The sequence below is a fragment of the Danio rerio genome, chromosome 8, assembly GCF_049306965.1.
Source record: "Danio rerio strain Tuebingen ecotype United States chromosome 8, GRCz12tu, whole genome shotgun sequence".
Classification (NCBI taxonomy): domain Eukaryota; kingdom Metazoa; phylum Chordata; class Actinopteri; order Cypriniformes; family Danionidae; genus Danio; species Danio rerio.
The window spans coordinates 59,260,592-59,278,984 of record NC_133183.1 but is presented as its reverse complement, the minus strand read 5'-3'; the positions used below and the strand labels follow the sequence as shown (position 1 = coordinate 59,278,984).

At 40.5% G+C, this 18,393-nt stretch overlaps 1 protein-coding gene across 3 annotated transcripts in view; it reads left to right on the top strand.

Moving 5' to 3' along the window:
• opn7d (opsin 7, group member d) overlaps nt 1-18,393 on the top strand; it is a 91,394-nt gene that overhangs the window by 59,475 nt on the left and 13,526 nt on the right. For all 3 annotated transcript variants that reach the window (XM_001340566.8, XM_073908922.1, NM_001316946.1), the window contains 3 exons: nt 6,680-6,767; nt 10,553-10,715; nt 13,966-14,093. In XM_001340566.8, the coding sequence (XP_001340602.2) occupies nt 6,680-6,767; nt 10,553-10,715; nt 13,966-14,093 (379 nt within the window). Of the gene's footprint in view, nt 1-6,679; nt 6,768-10,552; nt 10,716-13,965; nt 14,094-18,393 lie in introns of those variants that run through there.

Sequence of the window (18,393 nt, the reverse complement as noted above, 5' to 3'; positions counted from 1 at the left end):
TCCTGGATGGGTCAGTTGGCATTTCTGTGTGGACTTTGCATGTCCTCCCCATGTTGGCGTGGGTTTCCTCCGGGCGCTCCGGTTTGCCCCACAGTCCAAAGACATGTGCTATAGGGGAATCGTATGAACTAAATTAATATTTTTTATTTTTAATAAATTTGCAACAATTTCAGAAACTCTTTTTTTTCACATTGTCATTATGGGGTATTTTGTGTTGAAATTTGAGGAAATAAATGAATTTAATCCGTTTTGGAATAAGGCTGTGTTACGTCCCAGGACGTACTGTATTTGTTTCTGTTTTGTATTTTCTTTCTTTCTCTGCTACACCCTAATAGGTGATGATGAACGTCACCTGCTGCCACTAATGATCCATTCAGTGATTGGAGGACGAGTAAAGTCGTGGGCATTTAAGCAGCTTGTCTCCAAGAGAATATGCGTGCGTGCGTGCGTGCGTGCGCGTGTGTGAGCGCGTGAGCTCTTTTGTGAGACTTTAAAAATATTTTTTGTTTAATTCTTTAAGCATTATTTGTTGATTAGGAGCTTTAATTGGTTTAAGTTCTGTTGATGCTGTTGACCATCTCATACAGTCTTTGTCTAAACCTTTTTTCGATTGTAAGTTCTTTTTTGTTTTCAATACTACTCTGTTAACCACTCTTTGTTAATTAGGGATTGGGTTAGAAGAGAGGGGGTGCCATTTTTCTTTTTTGTAACCGTTTTCTCCTGTTTATGTTAGTAAGGGAGCAAGTATGTTTGTGTTTTTCTTTTCTTTTATATATTATTTAGTTCTTCCCTTTGTCTCAGTTAGAGAATTTTTGTTTGTTGTTTTGGCTTGAACCCCCTCTTTTTTTTTTTTTTTTTTTTTTTTTTTGAATCCTCCCTTAATCCTTCAATAAATATTTTGTTAATCTTCATTCAGGTTGCATATTTCTTTTGTTTAGTCCTTTGAGAGGTTGCTCATAGGACCTTAATGCTAACACACACACAAAACTCCACTAAAATTCTGTTGCGTTCCCGTGTCCCCCTAGACAGAGTTGAGGGGAACGTAACGGGCTGTAACATAAACAAATTCGGTAAAAGTGAAGTGCTATAAATCCTTTCCGGATGCTCTGTACATTCTGATAAATTCCCGTTGCGGTTTCTGAGCATTTCTAAGCTCTTATATTCTTGCTATTGTATTTTTTTCTCAATAGAAACGTTGTCGGTAAATTCCATTCCAAAGAAGCATTTGTCCTCTTCACAAAAAAACATGTGAAGATTACACACTCTTGTACAACCAACCATCAACAAAAAAAAAAAGCCTGGCCGCATGCTGTGATTTCAGACTGTGCCAAAATGAACTGAAACAAAATGAACTGTGTGTGTGTGCGCCTCAGTGTGTGTCTCAGCACTTTACTGATGTCCTTCACTCTGTATGCAACGGAGAGCACAGTCATCATAAAGGTTAAGCATTCTGAAGCATTATATAAGCAAAAATAATAAATCTGCAAAATTGTACACAAGCTACACGCTCTCCCATTCACACACATTCATACGCGTGCTCGGGAGTTGGGAGCAATATTGTTAGACCGCCCGCTCCTGTTTAATTAACACTAGAGTTACCGACCACTCTCCTGCTTTATTCGGAAATTTATTCCCACACCCAAGAAATCTGGTCGGGTGCAGACCTCCACACTGAAATACCTTTTTGATGACTTTAGAAAACAGCAATATACTGCACTTTGTATGTTGCTAGGCAACCACTGTCAACAATCTTTGTGCTTTTTTTCACACAGAGTTGACTTTTTACAACTGCAGACGCACGAAGCACGCCATCAAATGTGTGAGGCGCAGCAGGGGGTTAGAACGCAAGGTGCCCAAAACCCAAAATAATACCATTTAAAGTAATTAAGTAATTTAGTTTATATTTATATACAATTGAAGTCAGAATTATTAGCCCCCCTGTTTATTTATTTATTTCCCTAATTTCTGTTTAACGGAGAGCAGATTTCTCCAACACATTTCTAAACATAATAGTTTTAATAACTCATTTCTAATAACTGGTTTATTTTATATTTGCCATGATGACAGTAAATAATATTTTACTACATATTCTTGAAGACACTTCTTTACAGATTAAAGTGACATTTAAAGGCTTAACTAGGTTAATTTGGGTTAACTAGGCAGGTTAGGGTAATTAGGTAAGTTATTGTATGACAATGGTTTGTTCTGTAGACTATTGAAAAATATATAGCTTAAAGGGGCTAATTTTTACCTTAAATGGCTTTTTAAAAATGTAAAAACTGCTTTTATTCTAGCCGAAATAAAACAAATAAGACTTTCTCCAGAAGAAAAAATATTGTCAGACATACTGGGAAAATTTCCTTGCTCTGTTAATCATCATTTGGGAAATATTTAAAAAAGAAAAAAAAATTCAAAGGGGGGATAATAATTCTGATTTCAACTATAAAACTATATATATATATATATATATATATATATATATATATATATATATATATATATATATATATATATATATATAGTTTATAGAATCTAAAGATCCCGTTAAATTAAAATAAACAAATTTTAACGTTAGTTTCAGTCTGTGTCTAGTTTTAAGTATATCTATAAGCTAGTGTGCTCCAAAACAGTGACAATGTTTAGAGAACAAACTGATATAAATATGCAAAGTTTGTCACTTCTGCCTAAAATTGGCTTTTTTTTTAAAGAGGAGGAGCTACTCTATGTCCCGCCGCCTTATCATTTTACAGTTAAGATTACGTCAAGCATCAAATAAAAATGGCCTATTCAAAGCAATTCACGGGACCTTCAAATGTATACAGTGTCATGGGATGTGTTTGGGTTGGGAGGATTACTAACAAATAAAAAGTTTTTTAAAAATCTGAACTGTATGTTTTATTTCTGACATTTCTGTTCAATAAAAACACTTTGAGAAAAAAAAAGGCCTCTTACCACAAAAAAATGTATGTTCAATGTGATGAGGGCCTAAAAAGGAGCAAAGCATTTGACATGAACGAACATAATTTGCCTCAATCGCATCTTCCGCGCAAGTTTAAAAAAATCAACATGAGCGGAAAAGTCACGAGGCAAAAAAACATCCTGTGAGTAATCGAGCGTGAGTGGTGAATACAGTCGTCTTTCATGCTGTTTGTATTTTTCTTATCTGTATAAAAAACGACTGTCCTTAAACCTTAGGCAAACTCAAGCATCACTCCTCTATTTTCAAGATCAGAGTTGACATTTATCAGCCTCCAGAAAACAGGCCGTTTGGTCATTGACTCCCGCAGTTGTGTATAGATAATAAGAGGCTTTAAATTGATATCAGGGTATCTTTATCTCTGTATTCTGAATACACCATTCACACACAGCCTGTATGCATGCCTGTGTGTCTGTTTTAGGAGGAATTAAGGACAGAACACAAAGAAAGTGTCTGTGTGCTTGTAGTGGAAGAGACAACAAATGTGGAAAGAAAAAAATGTGTGTTATCTTCTGAGGCGAAAAGGGGTTTTCTGGGATACTCGATTCTGAATGGACAATCGTGGCATTCTGTGGTCAAATATTTGATTTAATGACCACAAAACTGTATTAACTATTTCCCCAGGCCAACAGTTTCCGATGGAGCTGTTTTTAGATGCTATTTTGTTTCCATATTTGGTTGTTAAGTTATGGATATTTATGTTGTAGGGGTTGTTTCTTATAAGAACTGACTAATTGAAATCTTATCAATAAATCTTGGTAGTCACAGTGACTTAATCATTTAATAAACAACCATATATTCATTTACGTTTGCTATTTTTATGTGTACACTGTAAAAAAAAATACATTATTTTAGACATTTACGGTAATATAGCAGCCGTTAAATTACAGAAATTTCCTTAAATTTAAGTTTCCGGTAAGTTTCTGTCATTCAACGACTTCCGCTTTAAGATTTAAGTGAAGTTTAATTTTAAACTAATTTCGAGAGGAGCATGTGCTCATGATTGACCCAGCTGGTCTACATTAGCTAATTATGATCCTCCAATCAAAGGATCCCAAATCACTATATATATCCTCATTTCCTTTTCTACAACTATGTTCGTCTGGAAGAAACCCCCCTCCTCCCCTTCTTCCTCCTTGATCCAGAATGGGCGGCACGGTGGCCCAGTGACTAGCACTGTTGCCTCACAGCAAGAATACCAATGGTGTTGTGTCCTCGCTGAGCCATCTGGTATTTCTGTGTGGAGTTTGCATGTTCTCCCCGTGTGCGCGTGGGTTTCCCCCGGGTTCCCCGGTTTCCTGCCACCATCCAAATGTGCTCTATATTATAGATAAAACAAGCCTAAACCTTTTTTTATAAAGTCTTACTCTCAGGAAGTTCGCCTTGGCCTCAACAGCGGGGGAGTTTGAGATTGACCTGAGCTCAATCTCCACTCGCCCTGCAAAAGGGGGGGAGCCCTGGGCTCGAGGATCCCTTGAGCTCAGGGCTCTCTCCCAGGACAGCATGCCAAACAAGCTATGTATAAATCTTGAGCTAAGTGTGAACTCTTGAAAGGGCTAGCATTGCACCAGATCCCCTTAAGGGGTTTCATTTGAAAGTGTAGAATCTATATTTTATGCACAAATGCATCACTTTGGTTTTTATTCTACTGTACAAAAGTTATTTACTCTTAAATACACAGTATTTTGGAGACCCGAGCTGGGTATTTTACATTGGTTCATTTTCATATTTTTCATATGACACGTGTACAAGTTATAGCTCAAATGAAAGCTCTTGCCGGTGCTCATACGGTTCTAGCATTCTTTTTACTGAATTATATTCACATATCAAACAGTTGCTGAATGAATCACGGTGTTTCCATGATGCAGAAGTTAAAACACTACATTTATGATCACTAAGCAGCCCCAGATAGCACAGACAGCTGTCATCTCTTACCTTATGCTGTGTGCTTCAGGGCCATTCTCCTCTGTTTTTGAGGTGATGTGCATAAGTAATCCTTTTATATGTCTGACTTTGTCCAAACACAGTGAATTATGTTTGATCAAACAAAAGAATCGTCAAATATGTAAACAATGATCGGTCCATGTGGCTTGTACAGCACCTCTCATCAGTTGGAATACAATAACCTTTGCATAGATTATGGTAGAGACATTTTTCTTTTTCCCTATGATTACAGACATGTGCAGGAACAACCAAAATTAATTACAGCATGCTAGACCACACAGAACCTAAAAGGTACACTTTCAAATTTGAGTTCATAAAAAAATAATAAAAAATCCAAGAAAGGTCTATACCTTTAGGAGCAAAGATGAGCCGAGGATCGCCAGTTTGCCAAAAATTACAGCTATTGAAATGCTTAAAAACAATGTTTGTCAAAGAAAGAAAGGAAGACATTTGCATATTTCACCTACAACAGTGCATAACATCATCAAAAGATTCAAGGGATCTGGAGGAATTTCAGAGTGTAAAGGATTGGGGCACAAGCCTAGGCTGAAAAACCATGAACTCCGATCCCCCAGGTGGCACTGCATAAAGAATCCTCATTCATCTATAAGCGATTTCACTACATGGGTTTAGGATTACTTTGGCAAACCATTGTCAAGTACCATAATACATAATTAAATCCACAAATGCCAGTGAAAACTGTACTGTGCCAAAAGCAAGCCCTATGTTAACAGTGTCCAGAAGCGCTGTCAACTTCTCGGAAGCATCTGGGATGGACTATCACAGTTAAAACATGTACTGTGGTCAGATGAATCAGTATTTAAGGTACTTTTAGGAGAAATGGATGCCATGCGCTCCAGGCCAAAGAAGAATAGGATCATGCCGAATGTCTCAGCAACAAGTCCAAAAGCCAGCATCAAGGACCCTTGGTAAGGCTAACTTCTGTGAGGGCACCATAATTGCTGAAAAGTACATAGAAATTTTGGAGCACAATATGCTGGCTTCAGGGCGATGCGTTGGCGCAGTTGGTACTGCTGTCGCCGCACAGCAAGAAGGTCGATGGTTTTAGCATTGGTTGTGTTTATTTAAAAAAATATATAGGGACCACATTACATAATGTTTGTTGTATTCTCTGCATTGAAATACAAGTCAAGATACATGTAGAAATCACTACTTTCTATTATCATTTGCGTTTTCCATGCTGTCCATGTCTGATTTGGGGTTGTACCTTGAAAATATAGTGACTGACCAGTCAGACGCGAGTTTTCCAGACAGCCATGTAATAATCCCAAAAAATAACTGCTGAAACTAGCACATGCTCATACTTAGAATCATCTTAACGATCAGTGAATTCATTCACATCCAGTTTTCTTTTTATAATTATAATGCCCATTGGATAATCAGGCCCTGAATTAAACAAGCCAAAGTGAAAGCTTGAAGAATTTGTTTTCTAACAGAGCCAAAGTTATCCATAGAAAAAAAAAATCCCTTCTATACATGTTCTGTAAAACAATCAGAGCAGACATTTTTGTGTTGGCATTAGCTGTGAGCGGGATTCTGGCTCTTTTGACTGAGAGATGAGCTGCTAATCTCGATTGTAATGGACTCGCCATGAAGCTCATTGAAGCGCACAGTCCTGATTGAGCCCGAATAAGCCCTCAGCTCTCCAATCAGTGCTTCATACTTGTTCTTGTTTCAGCTTCATCCTTTTCCACTGTCCGTCTAAACTTCTTGTCTTGTCTTTTATCTCGTCTGCAGATGGGAAACACCTCGGAAACGACACATTTTGTTTCCAAAATCCGAAAGGAGCACGACGTCTTTATGGGTTCCCTTTACTCAATCTTCTGTGAGTACAGTATTTACAACTGTTTCTTTGACAAATTTAGAGCCTTTTAGCCTTTATTTAAAAGGCAGGCGAGAAAGTTGAGGGGGAAGACATTTTTATATTCAGTCAAGCCCAAAAATATTTATACCTTTGACAAATTCTGACTTAAAGTTTTTGTTTAAATGTAAATAAAAGCATAAAAGCTGAATTTTTTTTTTCCACAATGATGCATATTCAGTGCTCAACATTTTGAAAAGTACCTCTATATATATTCCTGAAGTGCACCAAACACGTCCCAGGAGCTATGTTTTTTTTTGCAGTTTTTGTTTTCGCAAATCCACCAAAGGCCGCTGTGCACACTTTTTGAGATCTTAAATTTCTCTCGCGAGTGCCATTCGCACAAACAGTTCTCACGTAAATCAACCAGAAGCCGTTGTCGACTGACTGACTGACTAACTAACCGATCGACTGACCCACCCTCCTCCTTTCCTAAACCCAACCAATAGTGTTTTCAAAAGCACAGATTGACCTGTTCACCTATTTCCCTAAACCCAATCGACAGTTTTAAAAAGCAAGCGAACGTAATTGGTCAGCTGGTCAGCGCGAAAGGGAACAGCGTCATACCGCCCCATAGCATTCGTTTTAAAAATTAAATGCAGCCTATGTTGCATATATGAGTACACCCCTCACAAATCTCTCAATTAACTTGATATTTTCTATAGGAAGCTTTACATTATTATATGCAGCATAGGCTCATTCTGAAAACGTATCATTATATACATTTCTAGAGATTGCGAATTATGTAGACAGAAGTACGTATGGCTGGATTTCGTCTTGCCTTTAAAACAAACGCTATGGGGTGGCATGAGGCCAGTCCTTTTTGCACTTACCAGCTAACCGCTTACCTCCATATGGACTGCTTTCCCACTGCTACCAGTTTGTTCGGTAGTTCGCCATGTATGTCGGTGGAATCGTCGGTTTTGAAAACACTATTGGTTGGGTTTAGGCAAGGAGGAGGGTGGGTCAGTCAATCGGTCGGCCAGTCAGTTAGTCATTCAGTCGACAGGGGCCTCTGGTGGACTGACGTGAGAAGAGCAGATGCGAATGACACTCGCAAGAGAAATTTGAGATCCCAAAAAGCGTACACAGCGGCCTCTGGTGGATACACGAAAACAAAAAATAAGAATAAACATACCTCGAGGGACGTATTCTACACTCTCCTGAAATATATATAAAGATCTACAGTTACAGAATGAGCCTGTGTTGATTATATGTGTGCATATACATTAGATTAATTAGTACTAAAGCCAAATCTGGAGCTAATCTAATAAAATAACGAATAATGGTCCAAAATTAGTACACTGAAATTTATGTTAAGTAAGAATATTAAATGTAAAAAAAATTAAAACAATTAAAAATAAATAAATAAAAAAGCAAAATTCAAGAGAAACAAATAAAAATTATAAATATTTCTCATGAATTTAAATGTATTATCTTTTTGTTTCTAAAGCTGTTCATTGATTACCTCGAAAGGACTCGAACCTGCAACCTATGAATCCCAAATCCAGCTCTTTAACCATCAAGCCATTTTGCTCTTTGTAATTTGTCCTTGGAAATGACTTTGAATTTGCTGAAAGTATATTGAAGGAGGTTTAATAACATTACATCACTGCCTGTTGCTCAATAGCTACCACAAAATAATGTGAGGTTACACGCTTTCTGAATCGACCATTAAAACATACAAATCATAAAACCAAACCCATCGTTCTAAAAAGCCACATAAAATTGATGTGGGTATCCAGTGCAGCCTTGAGGATTGTCCTATAACTTTTTGTCATGAAAAAATAGTTGAGTTTCGAGAGTTTCTTTCAGTGCATTTCATTTGTAACATTCATTTATTCATTTTCCTTCGGCTTAGTCCCTTTATTCATCAGGGCTCGCCACAGCAGAATGAATCGCCAACTTATGCAGCATATGTTTTACACAGCGGATGCCCTTTCAGCTGCAAATACAGTGGTTATATTGTACTAACACTTATCGGCCACTTTATTAGGTACACCTATCCAACTGCTCGTCAACACAAATTTCTAATCAGCCAATCAGCTGGCAGCAAATCAATGCATTTAGGCATGTAGACATGGTCAAGACGATCTGCTGCAGTTCAAACCGAGCATCAGAATGGTAAAGAAAGGGGATTTAAGTGATTTTGAATGTGGCATGGTTGTTGGTGCTAGACGGGCTGGTCTGAGTATTTCAGAAACTGCTGATCTACTGGGATTTTCCTGCAAAACCATCTCTAAGGTTTACAGAGAATGGGCTGAAAAAGAGTAAATATCCAGTGAGTGGCAGTTCTGTAGGCGCAAATGCCTTGTTGATGCCAGAGGTCAGAGGAGAATGGCCAGACTGGTCCAAACTGAAAGAAAGGCAGCAGTAACTCAAACCAAGGTCTGCAGAAGGGCATCTCTGAACACACAACATGCCGAACCTTGAGGCAGATGGGCTACAGCAGCAGAAGACCACACCGGGTGCTACTCTTGTCAGCTAACAACAGGAAATTGAGGCTACAATTTGCACAGGCTCACCAAAATTGGACAATAGAAGATTGGAAAAACGTTGCCTGCTCTGATGAGTCTTTTATTTCTGTTTCGACATTCGGATGGTAGGGTCCAAATTTGTCATCAACAACATGAAAGCATGGATCCGCCCTGCCTTGTATCAATGGTTAAGGCTGCTGGTGGTGGTGTAATGTGTGGGGGATATTTTCTTGGGCCCATTAATACCTATCAAGCATCCTGTCAATACCACAGCCTACCCGAGTATTGTTGCTGACCATGTCCATCTCTCTATGACCACAGTGTGCCCATCTTCTGATGGCTACTTCCAGCAGGATAACGCACCATGTCATAAAGCGAGAATCATCTCAGACTGTTTTCTCGAACATGACAATGAGTTCACTGTACTCAAATGGCCTCCACAGTCACCAGATCTCGATCCAATAGAGCACCTTTGGGATGTTGTGGAATGGGAGATTCGCATCATGGATGTGCAGACGACAAATCCGCTGCAACTGCATGATGCTATGTCAATAAGGACCAAAATCTCCAAGGAATATTTCCAGTACTTTGTTGAATCTATGCCATGCAGGATTAAGGCAGTTCTAAAGGCAAAAGGGGGTCCAATTTGGTACTAGTACGGTGTACCTAATAAAGTGGCCCATGAGTGTACTGTATATATTATATGCATGTAATTGCATTTATAATTACAACATTGACCCATCCCCTTACACCTACCCTTAACACTACCACCAATTCTGTCTCCAACCTTACCGTACGTCTTGTACAATACAACATAAACACAATAAGTACATTGTACTTATTTTTTATGTTAGTACCTAGTAGTTAAGGCCACTTAATATAAAGTGGGACCACATCATTTTCTGAATATCAGCACACAATCTCGGTTTGTAGAATTTTCATTACCTGGCATTTCTGGGCATTCAGATCCTCCACTTCTTGTCATTCACTAATGTTTGATCTGCAGCAATACTATATTGTGAACACTAAAATATCAACGACTGTTAGATCCAAACCTCGGAGGTTACTGGCAAACGGAGCAAGGGGACATACAGCGGTTTAAAGAGTGGCTTCAAATCGTAAAGTACCAGAATAAATCATAGCAGTTTCAGCTCTTGCCAAGCAATAGCAAAGCAGTAAAATAGGAGCTGCGGAGTGTTAGATCAAGAAGACAGAAAGTGCTTGTGCTAATGCCTGTTTACTTCACTTAATGCTTTTTACTTCTTATTTCAGGTATCCTGTCGCTGTTGGGAAATGGCGTCCTGCTCCTAGTTGCGTATCGAAAGAGATCGTCTCTGAAGCCGGCAGAATTCTTCATCGTCAATTTGTCCTTCAGTGACCTTGGGATGACGGTTTCGCTTTTTCCCTTGGCGATCCCATCAGCCTTCGCTCACAAGTAGGCATATTTACTTCCTCTTTATTTCTTTATACGATGTAGATTGTGTCCTATTTACTTCAATTCAATTCATCTGTATTTCTATAGCACTTTATACAACACAGATTGTGTCCAAGCAGCTTGACATAAAAGAAAGAAAAGAGAATAAAAAGTCATAACAATATTTGGAACATGTCATTACACGAGTCATAACAAATGTGGAACATTCCAGCAAGTCTGGCAGGCAGGAGAGTAGTGTATGGGTGTTTCCCAGTGATGGGTTGCAGACAGCTAGCTGCATTAACGCATTAACGATTCTCTTAGATCACGTCTTTGATAGTTCACTGTGTGGTTGTCACTCGCATGAATTAGCACAGATTTGCCTGTGTCAAAACCTGTCGACGAGTCAAAATCGGGGCTAAAATCATGTAGTCAGAACTCGGCATAACGTGCTTAAATAGTGTGTGTATGCAATGTCCTGCAGCTGTGTCAGCATAATCAGTGTCCAGATTGAAAACAGCTGTAGATGGTCGATTGGCATAATGCATTATGTAGTCCGGGGTGAATGGCTGTTGGAGTGTACATGCGGCTGGACTGCTAGTGAGTCTGGTCCCCAGCTAATACTGTCACGGTATGGGGGTGGATGGAGAGGAGGCGAGGACCCAAATGCAGGAAGTCACTGTTGTAGAACAGATACCAACAGACCTCATATAACAGAGAAGGGAAACAATCTATAACGGACCAGCACAGAACAGAGCACACTAGGAGAATAAATAGGAAAGACAAACCAATAAACAGACAGGCGGACAGGTGAAAATAATAATTACAAACAAGATAACAAGGTGGGTGGGACAAGACAATAGACGGGAGAGCGCATGACAGAGACGAGACAAGCCATGCGCTCACATAAAACAGGACAAGAACATGCAGCCAATGAGAGAACTCATTAACCGCATGTTCATGACAACACAAGCACAACACTGAAGCACACGACAAAAGCTTGTGACCACAATGTAAACATAGTCACGTGCTTTCACAACAGACGCAAGACACGAGCACACAATGAATGAAAACACTCACCGTGCGCTCACACACGCAGCGTGCATGCTTCATCCCAGCGCCGACCAAAACCGAAACCAACAAGACTGAGACGCTGGGAATGAAACACCACGCTGCAGACAGACGAAAACACAAACACGAGTACAAGAGCGCGCGCGTCCGAGGGCCGCAGAGCCCGCGCGGCCGCCTCTGATTTATACTTCTGCGTCAAACGCTGGCGTATGCTACGGCGCTGACGCATAGCCCTTCGCCGTGGCCATCGCCGTCACTGACGTGCACCTCTCAAAAATGTAACTACACGTCGCAACGACGCGTAGCGCAAGCTCTGTGATTGGTCGGCTTGGTATCGCTGACGAGTCTGGGCGGGACCGAGAGCCGCGCGAATGGCTTGAGCGATTGTTTACAAGTGTGGAGTCCCGTGAAGGAGCTCCGGATGGATAGTTTTGTTTTGTGTTTACCTCATAGTTAAAGTTGTTGCACGTCCGCCGGTTCCTGCCACAAAATGAGCGAGTTTAAGCCACTTGTACATCCCGGAAGTGTTCAGGAAAATCAAAACAGCAGCGAAGAAACTCGACACAGAGGAACATTTACACCTCACTGCCCACTAGCGTTTCGGAAGTGTTAATGCAGACCAACAGAGACAGCGCGCAGAAGTATAAATGCACAGCCACGCACGTTACATGAGCCGTGGGTTACGACGGTCACCTGACGCAGAAGTATAAATCAGGCTACATGCGTTTCCTGCGCCGTGGGTTACGCCGGTCATTTGACGCAGAAGTATAAATCACGCTTCAAGCGGGAGCGCGCACACTCTGCGTACACTCACGATGGCACGCACGCACACAGAGACAGAAACAGGACCAGACAGGGCTAGTGTCCGAGCTCTGCCACCAAAACAAGAATTTATAAGACCAGAGTGGCAGAACCCTGAGAAATACTTGTGAGAAAAGTTCTGCATTTGTGTTTTATGTGTATGCTTCTACCTAAGTTGGTGTATTTATTTAACATATTTACTTTGTTAAATAACAATAAATAAATACCTCCCTTCCGCTAGCCAGCCAGATTACAATACAGTTACAATACAGATTACATTCACAGTATCAATAACCCAGCTCTGTCTGTGGCTATCAGTTGCTCTTTGGATTTAGCTAATCAAGTACTTTGCAGTGATTTATATGCCTGCTTTATGCCTGTTGTTGTAGATTTGGTAACATTTTAATTCAAGCTGATGGCGTATGTAGTTCTGTTCCATAAACAGCCACGTTTGGAAGTGGCTTCACATGACAAAAACCTCTCAAGACTTTCAGCAGTGTTCAGGTCAATTGGGGGTGAATTCGTGTGTGGAAATGAATCCTTCTTTTACAGTTTGAGCCTGATGAATCTTGGCACTGTCATCATGAAATATGGCCATTCCGACATTGCTCTTTAAGAAGCTCCACACTGCATCAGTTACGGTTAAAAACTGTTGCCAAAGATATAACAAGTCCAAAAAAAAAAAAAACTCATAATAATCACTGGAGAAAAAGGGTCCAAGCATAGCCTAGTATTTGCTTACTTAAATTCAGTTTGAGACTTCACAATTTAGAGACATAAAACCATATTATGAGAAAAGCTGAACATATAAGGTATCAAAAGAAACAACCTGGTCATTAGTTATGTTTTCATCTACCTATTTTTAATGTCCATTTTGGAATATTGCATAGAAAGATTCTTTATAGGCTACACGGTGGCACAGTAGGTAGTGCTGTTGCATCACAGCAAGAAAGTTGCTGGTTTGAGCCTCGGCTGGGTCAGTTGGCGTATGTGTGGTGTTTGCATATTCTCCCAATGTTGGCATGGGTTTCCTCCGGGTGGTCCGGTTTCCCCAACAGTCCAAAGACGTGCGGTAGGTAAACTGGGTAGGCCAAATTGTTTGTTGTGTATGTGAATGAATGTATGTATGTATGTGAGTGAATGAATGTGTATGGATGTTTCCAAGAGATGGGTTGCAGCAGGAAGGGCATCCGCTATGTAAAACATATGCTGGATAAGTTGGCGGTTCATTCTGCTGTGGCGACCCTGGATTAATAAATGGACTAAGCTGAAAAGAAAATGAATGAATGAATGAATGTAATGCATAAATCTAAAAAACGCAGATCTCTCTCTCTCTCTCTCTCTCTCTCTCTCTCTCTCTCTCTCTCTCTCTTTCTCTCTTTCTGTCTGGTTTTCTCAGGTGGTTGTTTGGAGAGCTGACGTGTTTATGCTATGCTGTATGCGGCGTCCTCTTCGGATTATCCAGCTTGACAAACCTCACGGCTCTGTCGTCCGTCTGCTGCCTCAAAGTCTGCTTCCCAAACTACGGTAATTTTCCTTTGACAACATTCAAGTCAAGATGACATTTGTGAACGTACACTTGAACGAAACGTCATGTCTCGCAGGACAACAGTGCTACATGAATAAACATAATCGTAAATAAGAACACAACACTGGACTTAAGTGCTGATTTTAAATCTATACGTAACTAACACATCAGAGCTGTAATCTAACTAATAACTATACATAAACTATACGTACTTAGCTATACACAAAATTTAAACCCAAATAAAAAAAGAAAGTAGTGATTTCTATATTTATTTTGACTTGTATTTCACTGGGTGAGGCAGGGGCGCAGTAGGTAGTGCTGTCTCCTCACAGCAAGAAGGTCGCTGGGTCGAACCTCGGCTCAGTTGGCATTTCTGTGTTTTCCCTGCCTTCGCGTGGGTTTCCTTCAGGTGCTCCGGTTTCTCCCACAGTCCAAAGACATGTGGTACAGGTGAATCGAGCAGGCTAAATTGTCTGTAGTGTATGAGTGTGTGTGTGAATGTGTGTGCGGATGTTTCCCAGAGATGGGTTGCGGCTGGAAGGGCATCCGCTGCGTAAAAACTTGCTGGATAAGTTGGCGGTTCATTCCACTGTGGTGACCCCGGATTAATAAAGGGACTAAGCCGACAAGAAAATGAATGAATGTATTTCATTGCAGACAATGCAGCAAATGTTATTTAATGTGTTCCTCATGAGTTTTATTGGGCTTTTTTTCAACATGAACACATTTTACAATCTTATTTACAACACTTTTCAAAAAAAAAGTTGCAACAATAAAGCGTTTGTAATGTTGCGATTCCATTTTACAGTACTTAAAAGCTGTTTAGGGACTGAAGACAACAAGTGAGTAAGTGTTTCAGGTGTAATTTTGTCCAATTCTTCCTGCAAACAAGTCTTATGCTGCGTTCACACCAGACACGGAATGCGCGTCAAGCACGAGTGATTTACATGTTAAGTCAATGCAAACGCGCAAATAGACATCCTGCGGCGCGATACGCGCGAATGGCGCATAGCGAATGACGCAAATTGCGCAAATGGTGCGGTGCGAATAGCGCGATATGCGCGAGGCGAATTGAGCGTTTGCGCGTTTGACGCGCTTACAAGCATTTCGCGCGAATCTCTCGAGTTCGAAAATCTGAACTTCAGCGGACATTCGCGCCGCTTTAACCAATCAGAAGCTTGCTCTTGTGGGGGCGTGATTGTGATGTAGAACCTGTTAATGGAGGATTTCCCCCGGGACACCGACAACAAGTCATCAAACTGGGCTTGGCTCAGTCAGAAGCACCGCTGAAAGTATCCGTCATCCAGGTTCAGTTTCTGGAGGAGTTTATGAGCTCACAGAGCTGGATGCACCTCTGAAAGAATGCAGTGGACTCAGACAGGACCCAAAACGTATCGACGCTGTTTTTCAGTCTCCATAAATCACATTAACACTGTTATTTTCTTAATAAAATCCATGTTAGCCATTTAGCTATGAAGCTAGAGTCATCGGGCAGACAGAAGTCCTGCCCATCACGCGAATCCGTGTCTGTTTTGAAGTGAATTTGACACGCGATTGAAGCGGATTTGACACGGAAATGAAGTGAGGGTCGATGCGCGAATAAGGCGAGTAAACTCAAATGTTCACGCGGCTATTTACGTGCGAATAGCGCGATTTATCCGCGCGTTCCGCGTCTGGTGTGAACACAGCATTAAGGTGGGCAACAGTACTGCTTCAAAATGTGTCTCAAATATTCTATTTAAGACAGGTCGGTACAGTAGACAGGCCAGTTGAGTACCTGTATTAGCTTCCTCCGCAGCCAGGACTTTGAAATACAACATAAGCTCATTGTGGGAACGTAGCCCTATATATATTTCTGGAGATCATGAGTTATGTAGCCAGAGCTACGTATGGCTACATTTCATCTTTAAAATGGATGCTACGGGGCGGTATGATGTCGTGTCTTTTCTTGCTTACCAGCTTACTGTGTACCTTCGCATGGATGGCTTTTCTGTTGTTGCCAGTTTGTCTGGTACCTCAACATCTACGTCAGCAGACTTAAGACGCAGAGATGAGTTGATCACGACAACAGAGTTGAATTCTGGTGACGAACAGTTCCAGAAAGTGGAAGACAAAAACAGAAGCCAAAAAAAATTTAATAAACAAGTAAATAACAGGCTGAGAACGTGGTAAAATCTGAAAACGTGGTAAAAATCAGACGAGGGCTTTTCTTTTTCTGGATTGCTTTTTAAAAGTGTAGTTTGGGTTTAGGGAAGGGGGTGGGCAGGTCAATTGGTGCTTTTTAAAACACTATTGTTTGGGTTTAGGGAAGGGGGTGAGTGGGGGTATTTCAGAGTAGCCGGTCGACAGTGGCCTCTGGTGGATTTCTGTGAGAAAAAACAGGCACGAATGGCACTCACAAGAGAAATTTGACATCTGAAAAAGCATGCACAGCAGCCTCTGGTGGATTAAAAAAAACAAAAACTGTAAAAACATATCTCCTGGGACGTATTTTGCTCTCTCCAGAAATGTATATGGGGTGCGTAATCAGAACTAACCTGGGTTGTTGAAATGTGTGCAGAATGTGAATTAGTGCAGACTATAGTAGTACTTTTACACAAGACAGAACAATATTTTGCAAGAAAGGTATTTAATTTTGTGCAAAGGAGGTATTTAAGGTTCATGAAAACAACTGATTTTGTTATGCAATCACAGGTAAACATTGTTTTCTTATCAAGTCCTTGTAATTTAATTCAAGTTTATTTGTATCACACTTTTCAGCATAATTATTGTTTCAAAGCAGCTGTACAAAAGATTCACATTATTGCGTTACAATCAAATTCGGATATGTTAAGGTTATTAGTTGCCATAACTTTAACTAATTGACTGGTAACTAATAGCTTTTAACCGTTAAAGTTATTATATGTAAGTCAAGTTTATTAATAAACTAATTTCGAGAGGATCACATGCTTATGATTGACCACAGTTGGTCCTGCATTAGCTAATGCATGATTCACCAATCGGAAGTTTCCTAACACATTATAAATAATGTTCCTTACCTCAGTCATCTTCGGCTTGAAAACCCCCCCCCTTCCACCCCTACTCCTTCTTTCTTTTCCTTGATAGGGTGGCAAAGTGGCCTAGTGGTTAGCACTGTTGCTTCCAGGGCTGGAGTGGGACTCCTTTTCAGCCCTGGAGTTTCAAGCCTCAGACCGGCCCACCTCAGTTCACGATTGACTATATTAAAATAAGGTAATTTCCAATTCAGTTACTAATGACACTATCACGTCTTTTTTTGAGAAAACAGCTGCTTTAGAACTTCAAATGTTCATCAACCCTAACAGTATTTTATGTCTTAACAATACAAATAAGTTACTCAGACGAGGATCGGAGGCGTGGTAACCTAACGTGCTAACCACTGGACCACAACAGCTGTACATTAATTGATGACTCATCTGAGTTATATCATCATTAACCTGCAGGCTGCATCTTGCCCACGAGGCTGGGATAAAATAGATAAAAAGAGCAGAGCTGCTGTAAAATAATGAATAAGAACACTGTGGTCAAGTAAATAAATTAATTAATTTAAAAAGTGTGACTGCTGAGTGCTACAGATTCTGGAGCTAGGGACACCGGCTCTCGCGGCCAAAAAACCGACCGGCCCATCGGAAATTCTCCCAGTCCTCCCGATTAGCCAATCCGGGACTGGTTGCTTCACAGCAAGAGCTTCACTAGTCCAAATCTCTAATAGGCCGGCTGTCATTTCTGTGCAGAGCTTACACATTTTCCCTGTGCTCGCATGGGCTTCCCCCAGGTTCTCCGGTTTCCTCCCACAGTCCAAAAACTTGGAACATATGTGAATTGACCAAACCAAGTTAACACCACAGACAAGCTCTTAATCAACAGTATATCTCTCCCTAGCAATCCCTAATTTGTCATTAGCCATAAATATCAGGGGAGTTCTCTATAAACCTGAGCTCAAACTCCCCTCCCACCATGTGAACGAGAGGGAGCCCAGGGCTCAAGGCACTGACCTGGGATCTGTTAACTTTCCAAAGTTGAGGTGAACTGTAAAGGGCTTTTGTGTTTTGTATGTTCATATGTGCTTGTGTTGGAGGTGGGTGGAAGGTTTGTTTATTTTCTTTATGAATGGTTAAAATAAACCATTCATAAAGAAAATAAACGAACATGCTCTCTCTTGGGACAGCATGCCAAACACGCTTTATTGTCAATCATTAGCTAAGTGTGAACTCTTGAAACAGAGTAAGATGGAGTTTAAGTAAAATGTCTGTTGCATATGGAGAGTGATTCTACAGGTGG